The sequence below is a fragment of the Trachypithecus francoisi genome, unplaced genomic scaffold (assembly GCF_009764315.1).
Source record: "Trachypithecus francoisi isolate TF-2019V2 unplaced genomic scaffold, Tfra_2.0 Lachesis_group16, whole genome shotgun sequence".
Classification (NCBI taxonomy): domain Eukaryota; kingdom Metazoa; phylum Chordata; class Mammalia; order Primates; family Cercopithecidae; genus Trachypithecus; species Trachypithecus francoisi.
Genome location: NW_022681461.1, coordinates 53,734,961 through 53,759,286, shown reverse-complemented (window position 1 = coordinate 53,759,286; position 24,326 = coordinate 53,734,961). Strand labels below are relative to the sequence as shown.

At 39.0% G+C, this 24,326-nt stretch overlaps 1 protein-coding gene across 4 annotated transcripts in view; it reads left to right on the top strand.

Annotated features, from left to right (window-relative positions):
- ELAVL2 (ELAV like RNA binding protein 2) overlaps positions 1-24,326 on the top strand; it is a 79,223-nt gene that overhangs the window by 12,855 nt on the left and 42,042 nt on the right. For all 4 annotated transcript variants that reach the window (XM_033237501.1, XM_033237500.1, XM_033237499.1 and 1 more), the window contains exon 3: positions 22,080-22,183. In XM_033237501.1, the coding sequence (XP_033093392.1) occupies positions 22,080-22,183 (104 nt within the window). The remainder of the gene's footprint in view (positions 1-22,079; positions 22,184-24,326) is intronic.

Below are 24,326 nucleotides of genomic sequence, written 5' to 3'. Positions count from 1 at the left end.
CAAATAAACCCCTTCCTTCCTTAAAGAAAAAAAAAGAGTTCCTTGGCTGGGCGTGGTGGCTCATGCCTGTAATCCCAGTACTTTGGGAGGCCAAGGTGGGCAGATCATCTGACATCAGGAGTTCGAGGCCAGCCTGGCCAACATGGTGAAACCCGGACTCTACTAAAAATACAAAAATTAGCTGGGTGTGGTGCTGGGTGCCTATAATCCCAGCTCCTAAGGAGGCTGAAGCAGGAGAATCGCTTCAACTCGGGAGGCAGAGGTTTTCAGTGAGCCACTGCACTCCAGCCTGGGTGACAGAGTGAGACTCTATCTCAAAAAAACCAAAAAAGGTTTCTTAAGTGGGTAGTAGAATTTACTAAACCCCTATGCACACTAGGTTTGTTACTTAGTTTAGGAATAAGTTCTTGGGATTAAGTTTGAATCAAAATACTTTTGCTTCCTCCTGCTAGGAAGGTAGCCTACTGAAAGTAATCTTACAGCTTTTAGCTTAGAGTATTGTTACACTTGGGTTCAGATTCCAGCTGAGCCACTTAATTTGTGTCGTGGCCTATGTGAACTTTATGAAACTTCAGTTTCTTTCATAAAGTACGTAGCACACGGGTACTGTCTCTCTTTCCTGTTGTCTTCTTACCAGTTAATAGTTAATATCCATTGAGTTGCATGACTGTTGCAGACTTTTTTTTCCCCCCATAGGTATAAACTAGTTTTTGAAAAACATCTTGAAGTAGATCTGTTGTCCTAGAATTCTTAGAGTTTGTCATGATGTGGGAAGAATGCAGAGCTCATATTCCATTCTTTGCTTTCTAGGTTATTTGACCAACATAATTGATTTTCCAGGGGTGGAACAAAGTAAGAATAGAAAGTACAAGGCAAGACTTGGGAGCCCAGAATGATGATTAATGATATTACACCAGCCTTTATGAATTAGAGCACTGGAGTGTGGAATTATTGCTCTATGTGGTATTGTGTGAATGTTTCAGAATGAATTAGCTTGACTTAATATATGAAGGCACTCTCAAGTGAGCTTCCTGGTGAACTATTACTGGGCTTCGAAGGTCAGCAAGTTGTTAAATTGAGCCATGAAGTATTGGTTAGATAAAAGCTGTGGCTTATTTTTACTTTTATTGACATCATCTTCCTTAAGATGAATATCCCTTTAATATAAAATGCAAATACTATACTAAATATTCTCATTTTATCAAATAAGATGTTCAAGTCTAGATGTACAGAAACCTGTGTTTTGGGATCTTCAGAAACCTAGTGTTCCTGCAGTGTTAGCAGATCAGAAGGCTGAGGAAAAGAATTCCCTTTGTTTTCTTTTCTGTTGAAATAGTCATTGAAAACATTTAAAGCATTGCTTCATTCAGTCATCACAGACTTTACAGATTTCAGTTTGTGTGTATGGGGGAGGGGGCAGTTTCTATGAGGGTAGGTTAACTTAGCAGATGCAATTTTACATCTTGTTTTCCTTTTTTGTTAAATCCTTATGCATATTGTGAATTAGAGTTTATTTTTAGCTCTTAATGAGTTCTTTTCTCATCATTGTACTTTTTGTTGGAACTCTGTTTTGTACATACTGCTTCGATTTTGTAGGAAAAATGTGTATGGCGTACAAGTCCTCTATCCACCACCCCCAACTCTCTAGCTCAACAAAAATTTGCATTTCTTGGTGAGGGATGATAGACTTGAAATTTTTTTTACCTTGTAGAGAGATCTGGTGGTGTCCTTGACTCTTTACAACCTGTTTGACCTTTGGACTTAATATTGAGAAAGTCAAATCCTCCTTTTAAAGTAAAGTTTAAGGGAGGCATAGCTGCATATAAACTGGTAAATCAGGATCATTGCACTGTTTTCAAGGTCACTGGAGCCTGAGAGAACAGTTTTATTTCCTAACATTTTAATGCTTTAAATCCAGTCTTAAGGAGTTGCCTCCAAGGGTACTGTCTTATGAATCCTTCTTTCTAACCCTAGTACTAGGCCATGGGAGCTTTTTTCATTCCACTTAAATGAATTGTAGTTTGCTCTTATTCTACTTTAAATGTATCCAAACATGGTGAATAGAAATGAGAGACTGATTATGGTGTATCAAATCAATCGGCATCTTCTCATGTAGACAAGGGCTCGCCTAAATGACTTCCCAAATCCTACCTCTAAAATTGTGACTTTTCTTTCTTTTGTGAACCTGAGTATTAGGTGAGCTCTTTTTAAACATGGTGCCAAGTGATTTTGCCGTATATGGTGCAGACAGTGCATGCAGAATGATCTTAAAATCTCACAATGTTATACCAGGTTTGTTTTTAGACTCTTATATTCTTTATTTGTGGACCTTTATTTTTATAGGGGTAAACCCTTTTATACATATTGCAGTAGAATTAAAATACAGAACTGTTAATACCGATTTATTACTGTGTTTTATATTAATATATGTATTTTTTAAGTGCTGGAAATTGGGAGCCTTTGCAAAAAGGCATGATAGCATTCCGTTATATCCCCAGCTCTAGAACACTAAAAACTAATCCTGATGTGATACTTAAAAGTGGAATAGGGAATCTTCTGGGATTAGTTTCTTACTCTATTTGATATTTTAGTTCTCTGAAGGTTTATAGAAAACAGTATATTTGGACATAGCCATCAAAGTAAGGAGGATGTCTAATATTCTTTCCTGGCCTTCATAGCTGGACAACGAACTTTTAAAGAGTCTCTTTTTTTCCCCCTTTTTAAGACAGAACCCTCGGAGGCCACTGTGTTCATGACCAGTGACTGCTTGAGACTGGATGTATTAAATGGACCTATGTTAGTATAGTGAATAACAGCTCTTAGATAATTTTGGGTAGTTGTTAGTAGGCACCAAAGGAGGAGGGGTGAACCTTAGTTGCTCTATAGGTTATAATGAAAGAAGGTCTCAGGCCAGATCCCACCACACATAGATACCTCTATCTAGCAAGCAGGACCAAAGTGATGGATAAGCCTTTTCTGAGAGCTTGGTAAAGTTCCACTTCTCTGTTCTCTTTTAAGTGCTTTGAACACACCTTACATGAAATGTTCACCGAAGGCTGACAACATCCCAAAAGTCGTGTTCTGCACCCTCACTTTGCATCATGCAAAAAGAAATCCCTTTAAACAAAGACTGAAACCCAGGACCATTTAATATTTAGGGGTTCTTTCCGTAAAGATATAACCACCTTGGATTATGCCACCTTGGATTTTTGTGCCCTGTTTATACAAAGGTGGGAAGTGTCTCTAAAGTAATTTAACCCATCTGCATGTCTTGAATTCCTTTAATTTTACCAGTAAGACCCCATTTCTAACACGCATTATACTAATTAACAAATAACTGGTTGACAGAACAAAACCGTATTTTGACGTCCATTAGGTGAATCAGCAGAGAATTGATTGTTGATTTAGGTATGGATGATATATAGGCTTACACTAGTCACTTGAATTTTAGCCTACTTGTATTATACTAACTAATCCTGGATTGTGCATTAATGATAGTATGTTAGATGACCCAGAATTAAAGCCTAAATGGCTGTTGAACACATGTCATCAGGTTAATTCTAAACTTTAAAAAGAAATGTTTTTATTGTGGCAAAATATAAAATTTATCATTTGAACCTTTTCAAGTTTACAGTTCAGTGACATTAAGCACATTCAGAGTATTATGCAGCCATCACCATTTTCCATTTCCAGAACCTTGTGGTCATCATCCCAGATAGAAACTCTGTAACCGTTAAACAGTAACTCCTCACCCACCTCCTTTGCTCCCAGCCTTTGGTAACCATTATACTTTCTGTGTCTCTCTGAATTTGCCTATTCTCGGTACCCCATATAAATGAAATCATACAACATTTGATGTACCAAAGTATTTTGAAAGTAAACTATGATGATTGTTCTCAGGAGATACTAGTTTTTTTCCCCTTGGGCTATAGACTCTTCTGTATATTTTATTTCCCTTCCCCTAAGTGGCTTTAGCGACCAACCCCTCCCCCTGAAATAAATAGCCTGTCTTGAAATTTAGTTCATGCCACATTCCCTATAAAAGAAACATCCAATTAAAATACTGAATTTGTACAATATTTTGCCAGATTGCTGACTACTTGCAGGGACTTCATCTTACCCCCTTTGTAGTTGTTCAGCCTGATTTCAGGCTTATTTTCTTCTTTTGAAAATTGCCTTCAATCTATATCACTCCCTATCTACTGGCAAGTCACCTGGAGGAAGAGGCAGTGGTGTAAGTATGGTAGGTCAGAAAGAAGAACCCAGGTAATTTGCTCCCTGGAAGTCTCCCCTGCCTTCATACTTTTCTGCTCTTTTCTCCCAGAGAGTCAGAGCATCCAGGGACAAACATCCCTGTGGGGTCTTGGGACACAGGACACAGTGTGCAGCATCCCCAGACTTCTTGTTACCTGACTTCATCCTCTGCTGAGCACTTGAAGAAAATCTTGGCAGAAAGCTATTCCTCAATCAGAGTCAAAGAGCGAAGAGTTAGAAATTCTCTTCTGTAGTTTTAGTTCTTCCATTTTTTTCTCCCCCTTCCCTAGTACTCTTTCCCCCTACCCCTCAAAGAAACCCCCCATGAATACAACAGTCAACCACCCAACCAAAAACCCACAGGACAGAGCCATTTTTTTTAGACCACTAGAACAATTATTGTCGTTAGAGAAGAGTTAATTATCTTTCTGAAGCAACCTTGGGAGACAGATGCTGATGTATGTTGAAGCTAGAGGCAGGTGGTTTGTGGCCTATTTCTGCCTTTGCATTATTTCAGATTCTGTTACTGAGTAGAACAGTCCTTTAAAAAAAAAAAAAAAAATTTAGGTCTTATATCTTGGCCTCCTGCCTTCTCTGTTGGCATCAGCCAAATGCATGTTGGCTGCAAGTACATCATTCCACACTTAGTGACTGGATTTATTTTCAGACGTTGGTTATTGACAACTGAATAGCAGTTTCCTGTGTTGGGGCTTAACAGAAAGCCTCCCCTGGGTTGTAAGAGTTTAAAATAATGAAAAAGGCGAATACTTCGTGGTTAAAGTCTTAATGCAAGCTTTGTGTGGACTTCTCCCCACTGCCTACTTTGCACTCATGTTTGTAGGGAGTTTCCAAAAGCCTGTGATTGAGATGAGGAAGGTCTTCTACCTCTGGAGCTGTAAGGTCTTGTCTTGACTAAAGATGACTCAAGCTTAACTTAAGCAGTCTTTGAGCTTTGGGTGTGCTGGAGAATATCAGCCAGTGTTAAGTTCTTGATTTCAAGTGGTGACTGTTGAAGAGAACCTATGTCATGAAATACAGTAGTCCTCCCATTATCAACAGTTTCGCTTTCTGCAGTTTCAGTTACTTGTCATCAACCATGGTGTTAAAATATTAAATGGAAAATCCCAGAAATAAACAATCAATAAGTTTTGAGTTGCTCACCTTTCAGAGTATCGTGATGAAATTTTGCACCTTCCTGCCCAAGATGTGAATCATCCCTTTGTCCACATTATCCATGGCTGTACATGTTCCCTGTCCTTCAGTCACTTAGAGTCCATCTTGATTAACAGATCGGAAAAAAAGTGGTGTATGTTATATTGGATTCAGTACCATCTGTGGTTTCAGTCATCCACTGAGGGTCTTGTAACCCCCAAGGATAAGGTCCGGGGTGGAGGACTACTGTACTCGGCTAGTGGAACTTCTTGTGGTGCACCTCATGGTTCAAGGGAGGTAGAGAAGGAGGGAATTGTCATACTGTGAAGGTGGAATGCAAGATGTTCTAAATTGGTGCTTGTTTTGTTGAGCTAAGATGTAGAAATATAGTCTGGTTCGCTAATTTGTTGATGATTTCATTTGATGGTTAATATGTGATGCAATCATTTATTTGAACAGAAAGAGAGGCATTTTTTTTTTTTTTTTTTTCGGTTTGCATGGAAAGATTTCTAAGGATGTTCATGGATCCAAGACAAACTTATCTCAGTCTTTCATTTCATTAGGGTCCTTCTGTATTGGGGAAATCTCTTAGTATATTGCCGATGGGAAAAAGCTAATTCTGGAAGCCAGTGGGGCTGGTCCTCTCTCTGCCTGGCTTCCTATAGGCAAGCAGCCAGTAAGCAACTCTTTGGTATAGTCAATTAGGCATTTTCTCTCAGGACCCAGGGTTTTAAGGAAGTGACAGAAGGATAAGATGGTGGTGATGACTCACCTCTCTGTTCTGAGGTGGGGGTAGTTTTACTTCCTACTACTTAACTCCTTGAAGTCTGGTTCCCAGCCCTTACTCATTCTGAAAACCCTCTGTGACTCTTCCAATGTGTTTCTTTGTGCCAGTTAGCTACAGTCAGTGTACAATCTAGAATTCCATTGAAACAATTTTTATGTAATTCATATTTTTTATCTTTTTCTATCAATGTTTTTCAACTCAAAAGTAAGCTTATTAATTTTTATTGGCCTCAATTTGACTATAAGAGAATAACTTTTGTAATTAGTTAGAAGACCCTGTTGTGAACTCACCATAGCTATTGGTAAAGGAGTTTGTTTTGAGAGTATGTACTCGTATGTATGCATATTTTGTAAATAAAGTCACTTGTCAGTGTCTTTCAAACAATTTACTCATATTTGTGTCACATTGTTAATGTTGGGGGAAAGCAAAGTTTGAATTTAATTATGCAAAATAGTAGGTACAGTGAAGATACTGATCCTCCCTTCCAAGTCACCTCTTGTGATTTCCTCCCCCTTATGATTATGTTTCTTGGGCACTACTTTGCTCCCTGAGTATGAGCAAGAATAACCTGAAGAATGACTGAAATGACCACCAGCAGTAGCATTCACACAGCAGGTCTTTTTGGATGTTTCGTCTCTAGCTTTTAATCTTTAGAGGTCAGTAATGTTTGGCGACTCCCATTGCTTTTAGTAACTACGGAGAGCCATATATCTTGTGGAAAAACAGATTTGCCTGTGAATGACTTGCGTTTATCTCCTCTGCTTATTTAGTGGTCATTTCTTTAAAACCCTTTTGGTTTCCAGCCATGTAGGGACGTATGTATGCTTACAGGCATTAAATTTCTGTGTCCTATGGGATAAGAAATATATGTCATCATTAGGTTTTTGGACAGTCTTTGGTTCTCCTTGAAGAGATTCAGGGTCTTGTTTTACCTTTATTTACAGTTTGTTTTTTTCCCCAGCAAGTAAGTCATTGATGGTGAATCATAAATGTAATTGTTCAGAAAAGAATCTAGTCAATTTTATGTTCTTCTCTGCAGCCTATTAAGATATTTGTGTACACCTAAAGGATTTGAATGGGATATCTGTTCAGGTAGCTGTAAGTGAAAATGTGGTGGTGGGTAGGGCAAGGGAATGACGCGGCCAAGATACTACCAGGTTATAGAGGATTACACAGAAAATCTTTGTATAACATCTTAATATAGCTATAGATTCTGCATTCAGAAAACATACTACTTTGGGGATTGTAAAAATCTACCATAGCTCCTGGTTATTTGATTTGTATTTTGTTTCTTGAAACAGAGTCTTGCTCTGTCACTGCCCCAGGATGGAGTGTGGTGGTGTGATCACAGTTCACTGAAGCCTCAACCTCCCAAGCTCAAGTGATCTTCCCACCTTAGCCTCCCGAGTAGCTGGGACCGCAGACATGTGCCATTATGCCCAGTAATGTATTTATTTTGTAGAGACAGGTTCTCCCTGTTGTTGCCTAGGCTAGTCTTGAGCTCCTGAGCTTAAGTGATCCTCCAGCCTCAGACTACAAAAGTGCTGGTATTTGGGAGCCACTGTGTTCGGCCTGTTTTTGTTGTTGTTGTTGTTTGTTTGTTTTTAAAATAATTTTTTTGCTTCATTTTCTTTAAGTCTTAGATTACAATGACAGAGAATGCAAATAAAGGAACAAATTAGCTTTGTAGGGAATAATGAGATCAAATAAGTTCTAATTCCTTTAGTATTAGATTTAATTATTACTTTTTTTTTTTTTTTTGGAAGGAGGTGCACAAGAAGGATAAAGAAGCCCAAAATAGTATAGTAGGCTTTTGTGTTAAGATCCATTTCAGTATATATATGTTTTCTTGCTAGAAAATAACTCTTGCTTGAGAAAAATAAGTTTAGTAATCTAAGTAGAATACCTTAATGATGTTGTTGTCAATTAGGATAACTAGAATAAGCACTTAATAGGTTATATTCTATTTGAGTATAGGGGCTAGTAAGTGATCTGGCAGCATACATATTTCAAGTTTTTCCCCAAATAAAGGAGATTAGTTTATAATATATAACTATTTTGTTCCTTCATTATAAATAGGAAGGAAGAAGTTTTCAGCAACAAAATAGGAAAACTCTTGACAGCATAGACTATTCAATATTGGAATGAGCTGAAAAACTAGTTGTTTAGTGAAACTCTCATTTCTTCAAGTGGTGTACTTGTAATTGAATACCTAACATTTTGTATGGCATTGTACATTGTAGGAAGCTCTTTAACAAGACTGATTCTAACACGCAGATCCAAATCTATTTGTGAAACTTAAGGTGGAGATGGTGGAATCATAGGTGGGGGCGAGCATCAGAGAGTACCTTTAGTGTAGTTTCTTTTCCCACAGATGAGATATCAATCTCAAATTCATAAGACTAGTTAGCTGGAGGCCTTAAACTCCTAACCTCCTTTGCCTTAGGGCCTCCTTTGTGGTAATAAGATGGATTCTTCTAATCTACTTGTCTTTGCCTTCATCTTAAAATGTGTTTGCCAAGTGGGCATGTAATGTGGCCCAAATAGCTGAGAAGCTCTGTGTATAGAAGTTACTTCCCACATCAGATGGTCCTTCATATTGTTTAATCTGGTGCCATAAAAACATAGCGCCTTCCCCAAGAGTGGGTCTCAGATATGTGAATAAGCAAATTGAGTAACTTCAGTCACAGCAGATTAAAGAAAGCATCACATTAAAAGTTTTTAAGATGAATTAAAATTGAAGTGTTGTTGAACAAGATTTTTTTAACCCTCTACCCTGTTATATACATTTAAGAGCACTTGAGATAATAAAATGGTAATATGTTAAAATTGTGTTTAGGATCTTCCTGTTTCATAGGAAAGACCTATCCAGAATTAGCAGCAATGGTCAGGTGTACTAAGTTGCTGGGTATATGATTTAGATAGTTTGTTTTTAATATACTTTAAAGTCAGTGGTAAAAGACAAGCCTCTGTGCTCTGCTCATTTGGCAGTGAAGCATTGTCTAGGTAAAATCATTTTAGCAAAGTCTTCCTCAAAGTGTCCGTGAATTTTAAATTTGGAGGATTACAATAGCTAATCACTTCAACTTTTAAATGAGGTGATTTGGGAAGAAATGCTCATGTGTGATATGAATGTGGCAATTGTGGGAGCTGCACCATTTTGTACTTCTCTTTAGGAGCCATCTGTTCATTGGTGGGCAGGTTGCCCCGTGGTCTCAGAGTGGCTTGCTGTAGCATAAGCTGTCCCTGAGCAAAAGCAAAATTGATGTTTATTTCTGTCAGGGTACCTCTTTGACTTAATTCGTAGCCATGGTTCCCATCTGACCCACAGCCTTTACAACTTTAACCATACACAGCTCAGTTTTCTCTGTGGACTGTGTTCCATTGGGATTCCTTTTCTTTATTGCTTCAGAGTGAGTGTTCTTGAGGTTTTTGAAGCTGTGTCTGTAGTATTTAAATAGGTTTCCTTTATGCTCAGCATTTATACCCCCACCAACCCAAACACCATCAGTCTGGGGATTTTTCCTAAGCATATAAAAGTCAGTGCTGTGTGTGACTATTTTAAGTTTAGAGGAAGGACAGAAAAATGTTCCTCATACCCTCTTGATTAACTACCTCTTCATTAACTATAAACTAAGCAACATGTCCTGTACCAAGAGAAGGAAAATCTTATTTATACTTAATCCTTGTGTCGACTGGGGACGATGGATGTCCTTTGGAAATTTACTTTCTTTGTCTTTGCTAAAAATATCTCTAATTTAATTCTGCTCTTTCTTTTTGATATAAAAGGAATTACAGTGGACTGTTTCCCCCCAGTGGAAGGGTTGTACATACCACTTTATAGCAGATACTTTATGATCAGTACACATAAGGTGATGTGTTTTTACTTTATTGAAACATCTGATCATGTTATGCTACCCAATATTCCCTTCTTAATGACTCAGCTTCCCTCCCTTGCTCACTCCTTTCTAACTTGATGTCACCATATTATATGTGAAGGACATGGGTATGTGCGTGCATTCACAAGGCATGTGTAATTTTGCAGTTGTAGCTCAGAGTTAACAATAAGGTTCGTTAACACTTGCAGTAGTTTTTCCCCACTTATGGTAGTCATTAATACTTTGTCCACTCATAATAGCAGCTTAACTGGGCCGGGTGAGGGGGTGGGCAGAAAGAGTTTTCAGGTACTTGTTTTTACAGCTATGTAAAGGAGGTCTCAGGAAATCATAAGCCCTCCCTGATGTAGTCATCTTGGGTGTAGTTTTTTGGTGATTGGAGTTATCCATCTCAGTTTTATAGTGCAAGAATATTTGCAAGGCTGCTGAGTTGGTGTGTTGTATTAATCTCTGGGTATTATGGTTCAAAGGGTTTCTTGCATTCTAGTTACTTTTACAAAGGCAAGACATTACCATGCCAAGAAAATATGGATCCTCTTGGGACGCAAGGAGTTGCTAGATTTCAATCCTGGCCATTACTCTAGAAGGTCTGTAACCGAACCCAGATTCAGCTGCTTGCCACTTAAAAGCCAGAACACCGGAGGCAAGGATTGGTGGAAGGAAAAGCAGTTTTAATGCGAGCCAGCAAACTGAGAAGATGGTAGACTAACATTCTAAAGTACCATCTTCAGTTTAAAAATTTACCATAGGGCTTTCAAAGGGAAATTTGGTATGGGAGACATGCAGAAGACTGTGTGTCTTGTTCAGTGGTTCTCTTGGATGTCTGAGGGTCTGATTGGCATTATCTTGACTTTGGTTCGTTGTGGTGGACTAATTATGACTCCTCCTAATCATGAGGATTTTGCAGTGGGGACTCTCTTCCTGGTTTGTTTTAAGATTAGCCTCTGAGATTTCTTTTTTTTTTTTTTTTTTTTTTTTGAGGCGGAGTCTCGCTCTGTCGCCCGGACTGGAGTGCAGTGGCCGGATCTCAGCTCACTGCAAGCTCCGCCTCCCGGGTTTACGCCATTCTCCTGCCTCAGCCTCCTGAGTAGCTGGGACTACAGGCGCCCACCACCTCGCCCGGTAGTTTTTGTATTTTTAGTAGAGACAGGGTTTCACCGTGTTAGCCAGGATGGTCTCGATCTCCTGACCTCGTGATCCTCCCGTCTCGGCCTCCCAAAGTGCTGGGATTACAGGCTTGAGCCACCGCGCCCGGCCAGCCTCTGAGATTTCTTAAGAGTGTGGTAGATAAGCATGGATTGCCTGAGGGGAGTGTCTAGAGAGGGAAGGAATGAAGAGGTGAGAGGGGAGGGAAGAAAGAAAAGGAGGTGATATCTAACACCAAGGTGTCCCTAGTTATAGTCCTACATCTGCATCTGCTCAGTGATTGTACCAGGCCACTAAGGTGACTGTCCCTGGGTCCCTTGTGTGCCTCTTTCCTCATTGTGCCTCAGTGCTTGGTGCATCCTACAGTTTGCTATAAACCTTCACATGGGCCAGCCTTACTCCCAGGATGAGGGGGTCAGCTTGCTTACCTCTACATAGACGCCTTATGTTCAGCGTAGTACGTCTTTGGTCTGTCTCGTTTATACTTCTTTACATATTTGTTCTTCTCCATGTTCCTATTTCCTTAATTTGTTTGTCAGGAAACACCTGAATTTCATCTTTTCTGTTTGAACACACTAAAGAGTTCTCTTTTTCAGGCTGCTCCTGGTTAAGCCTGAAACCCCTGCAATGCACTTTACGTATTTCACGTTCATTAGGTGCCTGTGTCTCCCTTGTTTACTGTGTAGGGCTTAAAATTTTTGAGCATCTTAGAGGGCAGAGACCATGTGGTATTGATCCCATCTTTTTTCCACTGCTATGAAATCATGCTATGCGTATGAAAGCATTTTAATGCAATCTGCTGAGGAGAGAAGTGTCTTGTGTGGGAGACTGTTTTGGCAGTAGCAAACATGTTTGGCTTTAGCCATAAGAACTGCTTTCTGAGTTTGGAAAAGGAGTATGTAAATCAAGGCCCATTTTAAATGGATCTTTTTATAATGCAGATACCTCTCATCTATCTGTTTTGTAATGATGGATTTGTTTGGGGGGCTTAAGTGGTTTGTGCACCTGCAGGATGTCCTTCCTTTTCTTTCAGGTCTTTTTTTTTTTTTTTTTTCCCTTTCATAGTCTCTTGGATGGCTTAAGAAAGAATTGAAGTTCCAGTCAATTTATTTCATGACAACAAGAAAAAATACAGATGTGTTTGGAGATTATAAATATTCTGATTGGAAAGTTGTAAGCTTTGGATGTACAGGATTCTGCCACAAAGTAATTTCCACACATGGCCGAAGGCAGTAAAGTGTACACTTTTGAAAGACTGAGTTTGGAAAGGTTGATTGTGGTGTGAAAACCTAACTGCTCCCTTGCGCTAGCTGTGCGTGCCTTTGAGCAAGTTGAATTAGTGACTTTGAACCCCCAGCTTTGTCTGTAAAATGGATACAGGTGTATTTACATGTAGTCTTGTGGTGAGAATTAAATGTGATATATGAAAATGTAAGGCTCATAGTTGCTTGATAGTTTAGTTTGGCAGTGGTCCTGTTGACTTCCAGACAGGTAGACATAGCATTTATGGGGCAGTGGGAATGGGCATTTTTCCCCAACAGACTTGCCTTTTCATACTGGAAGGTTTGGACTGGTGAACTTTTAACTTTTGGGTGAGAAAGTGATTTTTTTAAGAAAAATGTGTTCAAGAAGAAAATTTATCTCTAACAAGAATTTTCTTTATCACGTGGACTTGATGAGTTTGGTAGAGTCTGATTTTATAGTTTTCCGTTCTTGATAAAATGGGGAGCTCTCCATGGTGGCTTGCAGGACTCTGACATCGTTTTAAAACAGGCGCTGATCTAATTATAGTGCATAGGGCCTTTAATTTTTTTTTCTCATATCTGAATTAAAAAATGATCTCTTACAGAGAGAAAAATACATTAAGAAGCCATACTGCCTCTTGATGTACTGCTTAGTGGGGTGTGTGTGTGCAGGCACAAGCAAGAGTGCATGTTTGTGAAGATTGACACCAGCTGGTCGCACAAGCAACAGCAGATGCCCTTTTTACTACCCCAGTTAACGTTTTCCTCTACCACAATACTGTTTTGAGGAATATAGTTCCTTTGCCTTCATCCCAAATGATACTTAATTGAACAACTCCTTTGTCTTTTAAGTAAACACAAGATAAAGCAGATAATATAAGACTCTGTGTGGGGGGGGGTGTTGGGGGTGGTGGCGGATCTGTATGGAGTCAATTATAATTAACAAAGAAATGAGAAAGTTGAAGCGACCCAAACCTTTAACTGAAAGTAGATTGGACCAGCCCAGAGTTGTTAATGTTCTAGCCTTTTTTGAACTGTCGGGTGTGACTTTCAGGCTATCTGAAGGTATTTTGGCATTTGCTCTATCCTGGTGGCAGCTTCAGTGTTTGAAGGTAGAACTGCTGACCTTTTAGAGAAACTACCTACATCAATAAGTAATGAGAACCGCCTTTTGTTTTCATTGTGGTGAGCTTACGCTATCTCAGTCACTTCCTTTCAAGCTGGAAAACCTGCCTTCAGGTAGAGTCTCATCCTGTGTATTGTAGAGGAATTGGTTTATTTTTCTACTGCAGATAATTTTTCCGAATCTTCCTGGTCTTGGATGCAAGACATCTTTGTGTACCCGGTGTAATACTTGGCAAGAATTTAGAGGATTTAATATGCTGTTTCTGTTCTCAATAGTCTAAGACTGAATTGTGTGGGAGTTCTTAATGTTGTCTGAAAATGTGATATATTAAGAACCCACAGTTTCGCCAACTTAAGCAGGGTCATGCTGCATTGCCAGCAGATTCATAATTACTGGGACTGGAACTATAGGAAAATAGAGCTCTACCAGTTGCATAATCGGGACAGATACGGCTATGAAAATTAACTTGAAGGGAAAATGCCCTGGTGCTGAGGACGTTAACCGCTCCCTCTAGAATTAGGCTGCCTAGGTAATATTTACCAAACGATCACTATTTACAACTTTGATTTCAGCAGAAAAGTTATGATTTAAACTCTTGTGTATTAGCTCCGTGTGTCTGTAAAGTCCTGAAAATCATTTAGAAACATTGGGGCCTTTCAGTCTCAGGCCAGCTTTATTAGCATTTGGGTAGAAGATGAGTCTTCGAGTGAGCCATCTGTTTTCTGTATTATGTGAGCGTCTAGATTGAATTCTCCATCCTTGTGATAATCCCTGGTAATGTCCTTTGGGAAGCTGGCAGAAATGCTCCCAGCTTTCAGGAAGGCTGGCTTGGACTGTAGTAATAGGATCTCAGCAGCCCTCCATCTCACAATTTGATCTTACTCATCAGAGGGCAGCAAGGGGGACCTGTTTAACTTGACCCATGTTAACTTGAGTGTTTAAATGGAAGGACCTGCTGCATCTGGCATGCTACATTTGAGGAGACTCGGGTTAAGTCAGGAATTAAAATGTGGAGAAAAACGTGTCTAGAGAGAATTGCATCCCTCTGTTCTAAGATTCTCTCAAACCTTTTCCCTGCTCTGTGATACCCACATGATTTTGCTGTGTATCAAATCTGAGATATTAAGAAAGCTCCTTTGCAAAGTCTGGTGCAAGTTGCTTTGGTGCCAGAGTTGCAGTGCACAGCCTGTCTGAACAGACACACATAATGAGTGCCCAAGAACAGTAAGTCCATCGGAAGAAATACAACATATTTGTAACTTTATTGTGTGTTTGAGGGAGGAGAGAGAAGGATATTAGGAAGGAACAGGGTCTTTATTAAAAACAAAAATTTTCTCCCCTTGTAATGAAAACTTGTTTTGCAAATCAAATTATTTGCTTTTGTTGTTGTTGTTAAGGCATACAGTTTTATGCTGTATTAGGGCTGTGTTTGGAGAAAGTGAATCTTTCCATTTTGCTTTTAAAAGTATTGCATTTTTAAACCTCAGGTTGCAAGTCTTGCTTGACAGAGAGGACCATAGTGACCTGTTTCTGCTAACTGTGGGATTTGAAAAAGACCCACACTGCTTTTATTCTTCTATTTCATAAAACATTACTACTGCTCTAAATGAAATAATAGATATACATCAATCAGTGTAGTCACCTTTTATTGTTGATTCAACTACCAGGTTTTTACAGAATTCACTCTGCATTTTATTTGACTTGTACATGAATAGTCTCGGCAGACTTAATTATATTAGTGAAAAAGTACTTTCAACAAAATTATATGCTGACATCCCGTAATTCATACTTACAGATTTGTGAAACAGATTTATGTAAATCTATCAAATTACTCTAGATGACATTTTTTAAAATTGAGACTTCATCTTAATGGTATTTGTAGAAACTTTTCATATGAACAGTTTTACAGGAACTATTTAAAACTCATATGACTTCCTTATGAAGGCAGAATACTATAACATTTCAGCATCTTGCCTCCACATGTTCTGTAATCCATCTGGTACAATGTAGGGACATGAGGAACATGTTTATAAGGGCAACTCTGTCCTAAACCACAGGCTCCTGGAAGGCAGGTGCTGCTGTTCCTTCATTTGTTGTTCATTCAGTCATTCACAGAACATTTAATGATCTGTCTTAGGGTCCTGTTTGTGAGGAACTATGTTCTGCTTGCCCTTGCTCAGCAGTCTAGTGAGGGAGCATCCAAAACCCCAGATATACATAACAAGATAACGGGATAATATAAGAAGCTGTGGGAGGACTAGGCAGGAGGAACACTGAACAGTGTGCATCGGGGAAGGGGCAAGTTGTGGCAGGAAATGACTTCAGAGAGTCTCAAAGGATACATGGGAGTTGGCTAGTTGGAGAGCTGTGTTCCAGACCTAGGGTGTATGTTTAGGAGTGGTGGAAGATGAGCAAAAGTAGAAGTGAACACAAAACTGACAGTGACTGGAAACCAGAGTATGGTTAGATTTGTGTTTTAGGAAGTTCTCCTGGACAATATTTTGGTGGAGGATGGCTGTTTTTGGAATTAACAGGAGTCTAAGCAAGGGGTGTCCTATTAGGATAGTGTAGCAATAATCAGGGCCAGGATAATACAGATCCAATGCTAATGCAGACAAAGGACTGATTTAGATGGTAGAACTGGCAGAATGTGATGCATGTGTGGCAGAACTTGGAATGGAATAAGTCTTGCACATCTTCACTGTTACCGACTTGAGCTAATTCCTTCAAGCCTTGGATCAAATGTTACCTGCAGAATGGGGCCCTCTCTGACCATTGTATTTGAACAGCAGCCCTGCCCCTCCCCTCCCCGCTGTCATTCCCTGCTGCTTTTTTCTCCTTAGCTCTATTTTCTTCTAATACCCTGTAGAATGTGTTTGTATCTCCCCTTGTCAGAATATAGGCTTTATGAGAAAGAACTTTCTCTCTTTTGAATTCTCAGGGCCTAGCAAAAAGTATGATTCCCATAGTTATTGAATGCTTATTTTAGATGAGAAATTTGTAGGGTGACTCTTGTTTTTTTTTTTGTTTTTTTTTTTAAATACAAAATTTTATTTTCCACAATTTTGTGTTGAGGGTCTCGTTTAATATTGGTTGGATAAAATTAATGTATCTTTTAATCAAGAATGACGGTAGCCGGTCGCGGTGGCTCAAGCCTGTAATCCCAGCACTTTGGGAGGCTGAGACGGGCGGATCACGAGGTCAGGAGATCGAGACCATCCTGGCTAACACGGTGAAACCCCGTCTCTACTAAAAATACAAAAAACTAGCCGGGCGAGGTGGCGGGTGCCTGTAGTCCCAGCTACTCGGGAGGCTGAGGCAGGAGAATGGCATAAACCCAGGAGGCGGAGCTTGCAGTGAGCTGAGATCCGGCCACTGCACTCCAGCCTGGGCGACAGAGCAAGACTCCGTCTCAAAAAAATAAAATAAAATAAAATAAAATGACGGTAGTCTATTGCCTTTACCTTTAAACCCGAGGGGGTAATTTGATTTTTCTGAACATTGGTAGTAATTTAAAATAGAAAATACTAAATAAAGTGACCTTTGAATGAAACAGGTCCAGAAGATTGTGTATTTCTAATTAAAATACACAATTAAAATTTTAATTAAAGTAGGGTATTAAAAGCAATGTAGGTGGCAGGGGAATGGCTGATGCTTTGAATTACGCACAGTTTGGGATAAATTGGTGATTACTGGGTTTCCCACAGTAGCACTCTGCCACTAAACGGGCTGTCTTCCTGTTTTCCTCTCCTTGCTCTGACCCCTGTTCTCAGTAGTCTTTGGTCCTCTTCAGAGGCCTGTGGAGTGCTTCAGCTCTGTGATACAGATCCCTGGACCATGATTTCTATCAGCCTGTTTATAACTGTTCTCCTTGTGCCAGGAGCATTTTATAAGCCATTTTTCTATCTCTTGTGAAGAAGGATTTCTTTGCTGTGGCATATATGTTAGATTAAAAAGAAGGGTGTAAAACAAAGGCATTCATACACGATAGTGCAGCACAGAATATAGCAAAGTTCTAGAATCTGTACCAAAGCAATTAGAATCAAGACTTGGGGCCAGGTACGGTGGCTTACGCCTGTAATCCCAGCACATTGGGAGGCCGAGGTTGGTGGATCAGTTGAAGCCAGGAGTTTGAGACCAGCCTGGCCTACATGGCGAAACCCTGTCTCTACTAAAAATACAAAAAGTAGCTGAGTGTGGTGATGCATATCTGTAATCCCAGCTACTTGGGAGGCTGAGGCAGAAGAATCGCTTGAACCCAGGAGGCAGAAGTTGCAGTGAGCCGAGATTGTGCCACTGCCCTCCAGCCTGGACGACAGAGAGAGAGACCTTGTCTCGAAAGAAAAAATATTTGGATTAATGGTTCGAAAATTCTTAAGAACACGTGACCACAGGTAGCTTTTGAGAATAGCTGAGGACACATGGCGTTGACCCTATTCTTTATGTTCAGTTACCGGGCAAATTTTTTGGCGTTTAAAGACTTTTTTTTTTTTTTCTTGAAGAGCCTTAGCTTTGTCATTTTGGTCAGAATAGTCTTTTAATCATGTTGGTTTCCATAATGGTTACACTTGGAATTTAAATGGAGCATTTTATAAAAATTTTTTACAGAAATGAGTCTTAGTTTGGGGATTATCAGTATGCACATTCTAAATTCAGAGAGACTTGAAAAATAGGTTTGGATGATAAGGATAAATGTTGCTTGGTTTCCAAGCCTTCCATTGTGGCCCATGACTGTTACTGATGAGTACAAGAGTGGGAAAGGGGTAGGTTAGGTTTTTTTTTTTAATGTTTGCTTTGCTACTGCTTTTATTTTTAAAAACTGTGTGGTCTCATAACCAGAAATATGCACTATATAAATAAGATGTAATTTATGTTGTCATAGGAATGAATAACGGCACAGAAACTCATATATAGTAAAAGTGGTATTTGTACAAAAGGTACAGAATTTTGAGATAATAGCCAAGAAGCATCTTTTGCGGTAAAAGTGTCAGAAGTGCCTGGTTACATTATTATTCAGGCATATTGGGTACAGACTAGTCCTGGGCTTATATGTAATATGCCTGAAGTCTCAGTTCAGGTATAAACTAGTTATTGAGTGGAGAAGAGCACAGCATTTGAGAGTCCTGACTTTAAGTCCTGACTTTACTACTTCCTCCCTGCCTTTTTGATTTGTAGAAGCTGATTGACCTTGCCAAGCTTCAGATATCATTTCTACCTTGTAGGAGAAGAATCTGAATACCGAACATGGTTAATGTGAAGCTACAATTAAACAGTAAAATACCATGTAGCTAAAAGGTGAGAATGGGGAGGCTTGCCTATCTTGGTATCATCTGTGATGCCCTTAATATATTTTAAACATCCAATAAATATTTGCTGCCTTGACTACAGATTTTCACTGTAAAGTAATTTAAAGTTCTAACTCCCTTTTGTTACAGTGCCAACATTTTAATACACCAACGACGGTAGGTTTAGAAATATAGTCTTTTAATAGCAGACACCCCCTTTCATATTATTTTGCTTAGGGTAATAATACAGTTTTGCTTACCTCAAACATATTCTGAGTGGCACTTATCCTAATAATACCACTAGGCAAATAAGAAACTTTTTACAAGGAGGCAAAGTCATTTGGGGATACATATTTCTGAGTACAAACAACTTAACATATATTAGATATTTGACTCATTATAGCCAGTCATGATTGCTTGAGGGTGTCACGTGGAAGACACATCTGAAGGTTGGGTCCTCTGGTGGTGGTGGTGGTGATGATAATACCTTTGGTTAAATAACGTCAGTAAGTTTCTCATTCTTTCATTTAGCAAACGTTAGCGTGCCTACAACAGGCCCGAGTAAGAGTTCAGAGGCCAGAGTGGGAAATGGCTAAGTAGGAAGTAAGCAAGACATGTTTTTCACTTTACCCACTGATCTAGTCTCAGTGGGCACTCCTGTGCCCCAGACTGACCTCAGGAGGCCAGTAAACTGTTTCTTTGAAGTAATAGGTAACTTGAAGATTTTAGAAGAAACACATCCATATGTATCTAAACAACACGGCTATGAAACGGCAGTCATCCCTACAAGACCTTTCTTAGACCTCCCAGTAGCCCCGTTGTAGCCCCACCGTGGTTCTCACCATTAAATGCAGTGATTTCTCAACATGGCGACTGTACGTTAGTCACCACGGTTTTAAAAAGCTAGTACCACTGCTTCATGACAGACTGATAAAATCAGAGCCCAAGGTGGGAGGATCGCTTGAGCCCGGGAGTTCAAGCATGGCCCAGCCAACGTAGTGAGATCTCATCTCATATACATACATATACATACACATATACATGTACATGTAGACATGTGTGTGTGTGTGTGTATGTGTGTGTATATATATCTTTGGAAGTGGGATTTGGGGATCAGGGTGTTTTTGTTTTGTTTTGTTTTAAAGCTTTCTAGATGATTCCATTGCAGTCAGGGTTGAGAATGCACTGGAATTAGAAGCTGCTAAGATGCAGGAGTAGTAGTATCTATCAGTAGAAAGGGCAGTTAGACTATGCGGATATAATTGATTTATTTTGTCATAGAATAGCAGTGTGGCAAAACTATGATATGTTTGTATTGCCCTTTTCTTTTTCTGTTATATTTGTAGCATCTTTTTTGTTTAACTTTAAATGAATACACTTAAAATCTTTAACAGTAAGCATGTTATTTTTTTCTCATGTTATCTTTTGACTAGGGTGATGATCCACTTTCATCATTAATAAGTATTTTCATCATTGCTTCAGCAACCTAGTTGGGTAGAAATTATCCTCATTTTAGAGACAAGGAAGCTGTGGTTCAGAGAGGTGTTAAGTAGCTTCTTCAAAGTTGCACAGCTGAGAGCCAGTAAACACCAGAACCGGTATTGAAGTCTGTCTTCTTTCCACTGTAGGCTGGTTCTTTGAGCAGATTTTGTTACATTCAGCCTATTTAATTCTACTTAATGACAATAGACTGCAACATACTTTCATAAGAGGGGCACAGTGCATGCAGTAGACACATGATAAATGCTGAATTAATGAAAAGCTAAATGCTTAAAAATACAGTGGCTTCACATGTGACTCTTCACTAGAACTATAAAATAAAACCTCTCAATTTTAGTGTGAGATAAAATTAACCTAATTAGTTTTTAGCTCTCTATTCCTTTCTCTTTAAAAAAACACACACAGGAAAAAATACATTTTGGTAAGAGAGTACAAGCAGTGATTTTCCAAAATTCTGGTTGTGGTCCCAAAATATAATCACCAGTTTTCATATTGGGCACTATATTTAGCCTTCTCTTTTTGTTTACATAGTAACAAGTAGCCACATTAGGATAACCAGAGTACCTGTCCTAAAAACCCACTCGCACCTACGGTGCCCCATCAAGAACAAATACCTCACTTCCCTATGAAATTGATGCAACAGTAGAACTTAGTAAAAGCATTTGGACTGTCCTTGGGCATCTGGGAAATCATCATTTAGTTTGTTTTGACTTTTGTAGACCAAACTTTTCTTATGCCCATTTTTGTCACCTGTATAATGTTTCTTGCCGTTTCAAATGGAGAAACTTTCTTCGTTGAAAAATTGAGACCTTTGCAATTGACTTTAGTTATCTTTGCACTCCATTGATTGAGCTGCTTTTGATAGCTCCTATTTTCTGAGATTTAGGGCATCACTTAGCCAGGAGTGAGAGGGCCTAGATGATTGGAGGAGGGTGGCAACAACAACAAACACTTTTAAGCAACTTATACTCCAGAATTTTTTTCTCCTGTTATTTTTGTTTATGTTCTATTTCTTCTTTTCCTATATGTTCTCATTGTCTTTGGTGTCATCACTGTAAATCTTCTGTGTTCATGTTTCCCTGTTCTTATCTAGATCATAAAACCCTCTTTGGAGAAATTTGATTGAGTGTATTTGAAGATAAACCCTCCTCTAAAATAAACTTACACGTATACACGCCCACACATGGTTCTTCACCATTTTAGACTCCGACATAATTGTACTTCGTAAAGGCTGTAAATGTGTCAGGGTACAATTTACAGAACACTGACAGATTCTTGGTTGATGTTTTCTGTCTTCCCATTTTATGGCTAAGGAAACCGAAGCTGAAAAGGTATTGCCTCTTAAGCCCTTTCCATAGCACAGAGATTTATCCCCACAGTTTCTGGAGCTGAGCATTGTCTTGCTGCTGGTATACTCTGGCTCAGGCAGGGCATGTATGATGGAATTCTTTGGGGATGTGTGTGTGTTTTTTTTTTCCTAAACAGCACTGCTTGCTGAGTTCTAAAACTTGCAAATGTAGTAGACAGGAAACAAAAAGACTTCATGTATATTTCTAGAATTAATAGAGTTATTTTTACTGTTGAGGAAATACGCTGGTGTTAATGACAAGACCACATGCCAAAATGAAAGTTGATCTCTGTCAGCAGTTTAGAACTAATATATGCCTTTTTCCCCTTCCCTCTCATTAGGGCAGAGCTTGGGATATGGCTTTGTGAACTACATTGACCCCAAGGATGCAGAGAAAGCTATCAACACCTTGAATGGACTGAGACTTCAAACCAAAACAATAAAAGTATGTTAAAAAACTTTTTATATCTACTTGTAGAACAGAAGTTTTAAAAAATTAAGGTTTACTGGTAGTTTTTTCCTTTCTTCCTTGTGGGCCCATATAAACAGTTACCTGGGAGACATAGTGGAATTTTGGTGTTTGTTGCATGATGGGGGAAACTGTTCAAGAATACTAAATATAATCATTCGTGTATTCGCAAAGGGACAGAGCAACAACTCTTATATAAATATTTTAGTAAGCCTATGGAATCAAATCTCCTTCCCTTATAGAGAATTACTTGCCCTATAACTTGGGGAAACCTTAGACTTGTTCTTCTCTAAAGGTATGGGTAGTAAGCAAGCAAGGTTTTGCAAGCCATGCAGTCAGTCACAAGTTCTCAACTCTGCCTTTACAGTTTGAAAGCAGTAATAGCCACTACATAAACAAATGGATGCAGCCGTGGTCCAATAAAACTTTATTTATGGGCAGTGAAACTTGACATTGATAAGATGTTTATGTATTACAAATATTTTTATTTTTTCCAAGTTAAAAAATGTAAAAACCATTCTTAGCTCATAGATTATACAAAAAGGTGGCAGGTTAGATTTGGTGCTTGAGTTGTAGCTTGTTCTAGCAAATTCAGCTTGCTTTGAGGAGACTGACTGGAGGAACTTACGTGACACAGGTTATTTTTTCTGTTTTCCTTTTTAAGACATACAGTGAATAATTTTGTAGATATTTTGCTGCTTTTGTGAATCTTTGAAATTCTTATGTAGATTCTCTCTGGAGAGGGAGCTAATCCAATTCACAGCATAGATTTCTTTTCCTTTAGAAAATAAGAGGGATGTTGCCTCTAGCAAATTCTTAGTACATGTGCCATCAAGTTGCTCTCTCCTGCCCAGTGCAGACATTTCCAATCAATCATGGCACTCTTTCTCACGGAGGCTAGATGTGACTCCCAAATATTTTTCAAAATAGTGTTCCAGACAACCTCTATCAATTGACTCAAGTGTGAACCTATTTTCCACCCTTGATTTAAGAAACCAGCTCAGGCTATAGCCTGAAGTAGTAAGGGGAAGTTAGTCAGTGCTGACTGTAGTATCCATCTTGCTTAGAGACTCGTCTAAAAGATTTTTGCTCATTTTTTTCAAGTATCTAGAAATGCAGTGTCATTTTTGTGCTTTAAAGTTGCTTTTTTAGAATTAACAGTTAAGGTAATTTATTAGCCCTGAGTGGTTTTGACATATCGTTCTTTATATTTATTGGCCCCTAAGAAAAATGCCTACCACCCCTGTCTTACCTAAAGGAAAGTATATAGTGGTTCCCAAATACACTAGGGTATGAGAGGTCCAAGAATTCTAGATATTTCTTGAGCAAGAAAATGTCCTATGAAAAGATTCACCAATCAGAAAATGAACTGGTTACTGTATATTATCAAAATGTGAAGGGAAAAATCAGATTTCCAATAAAGTCTAAGACAAAGCCTTAAGTTTGCTTTGAAGTTTTTTCAGTCTGAACTACTTTTTCTGGTTATATTTCTCTGCATACTTTTTATTTGTGTCAGCGATCTTTTACTAGTACTATTAAGTAACAAGTGTTCTTTAAAAAGACTTCCAGTGTTCAGTTACCTTCAGACCATGTGCTCTCTATCCTACAGCAGATTTTTGCAGATTTCTCTACCTCAATTTATATTGATTTCCAGGGGTGCTGCTAATTTGTCCTAGTTCTGAGGTCCTGAGTTGTGGTTGAGAAGAAAATGGAATAGATGGTCAGGATGGCTTATCCCAGGAACTATCCTTTTCTCCATTCCAGAAATAATTACCCTTATTTCATTCTAATGTGTCAGTTATTTTACTATATATCCTCACTGCACTAAGATCCAAAAGAAGAGAGAAATGCAGGGGAAAATAGGTCTTCATAGGAGAAATGCCTGCGGCCTTCAAGGAGACAGTTGATGACAGCTGCTTCCTTACTGTTCATAATCCAGCCTTTTCTCTTTAGGGCCCAGCTGCTTGGGCTGAATATGTGGAAGAAAGGACAGTAAAGCCTTGTGGCTTTTATACTGTGACATCAATTTCTGATTTTCTGAGATGTGGGTCAGGGTAATGGGTAAATAGCAGGCTACTACTTTCCCTGCCCCTATTTGGTTCCTGTAAAAATACCAGAT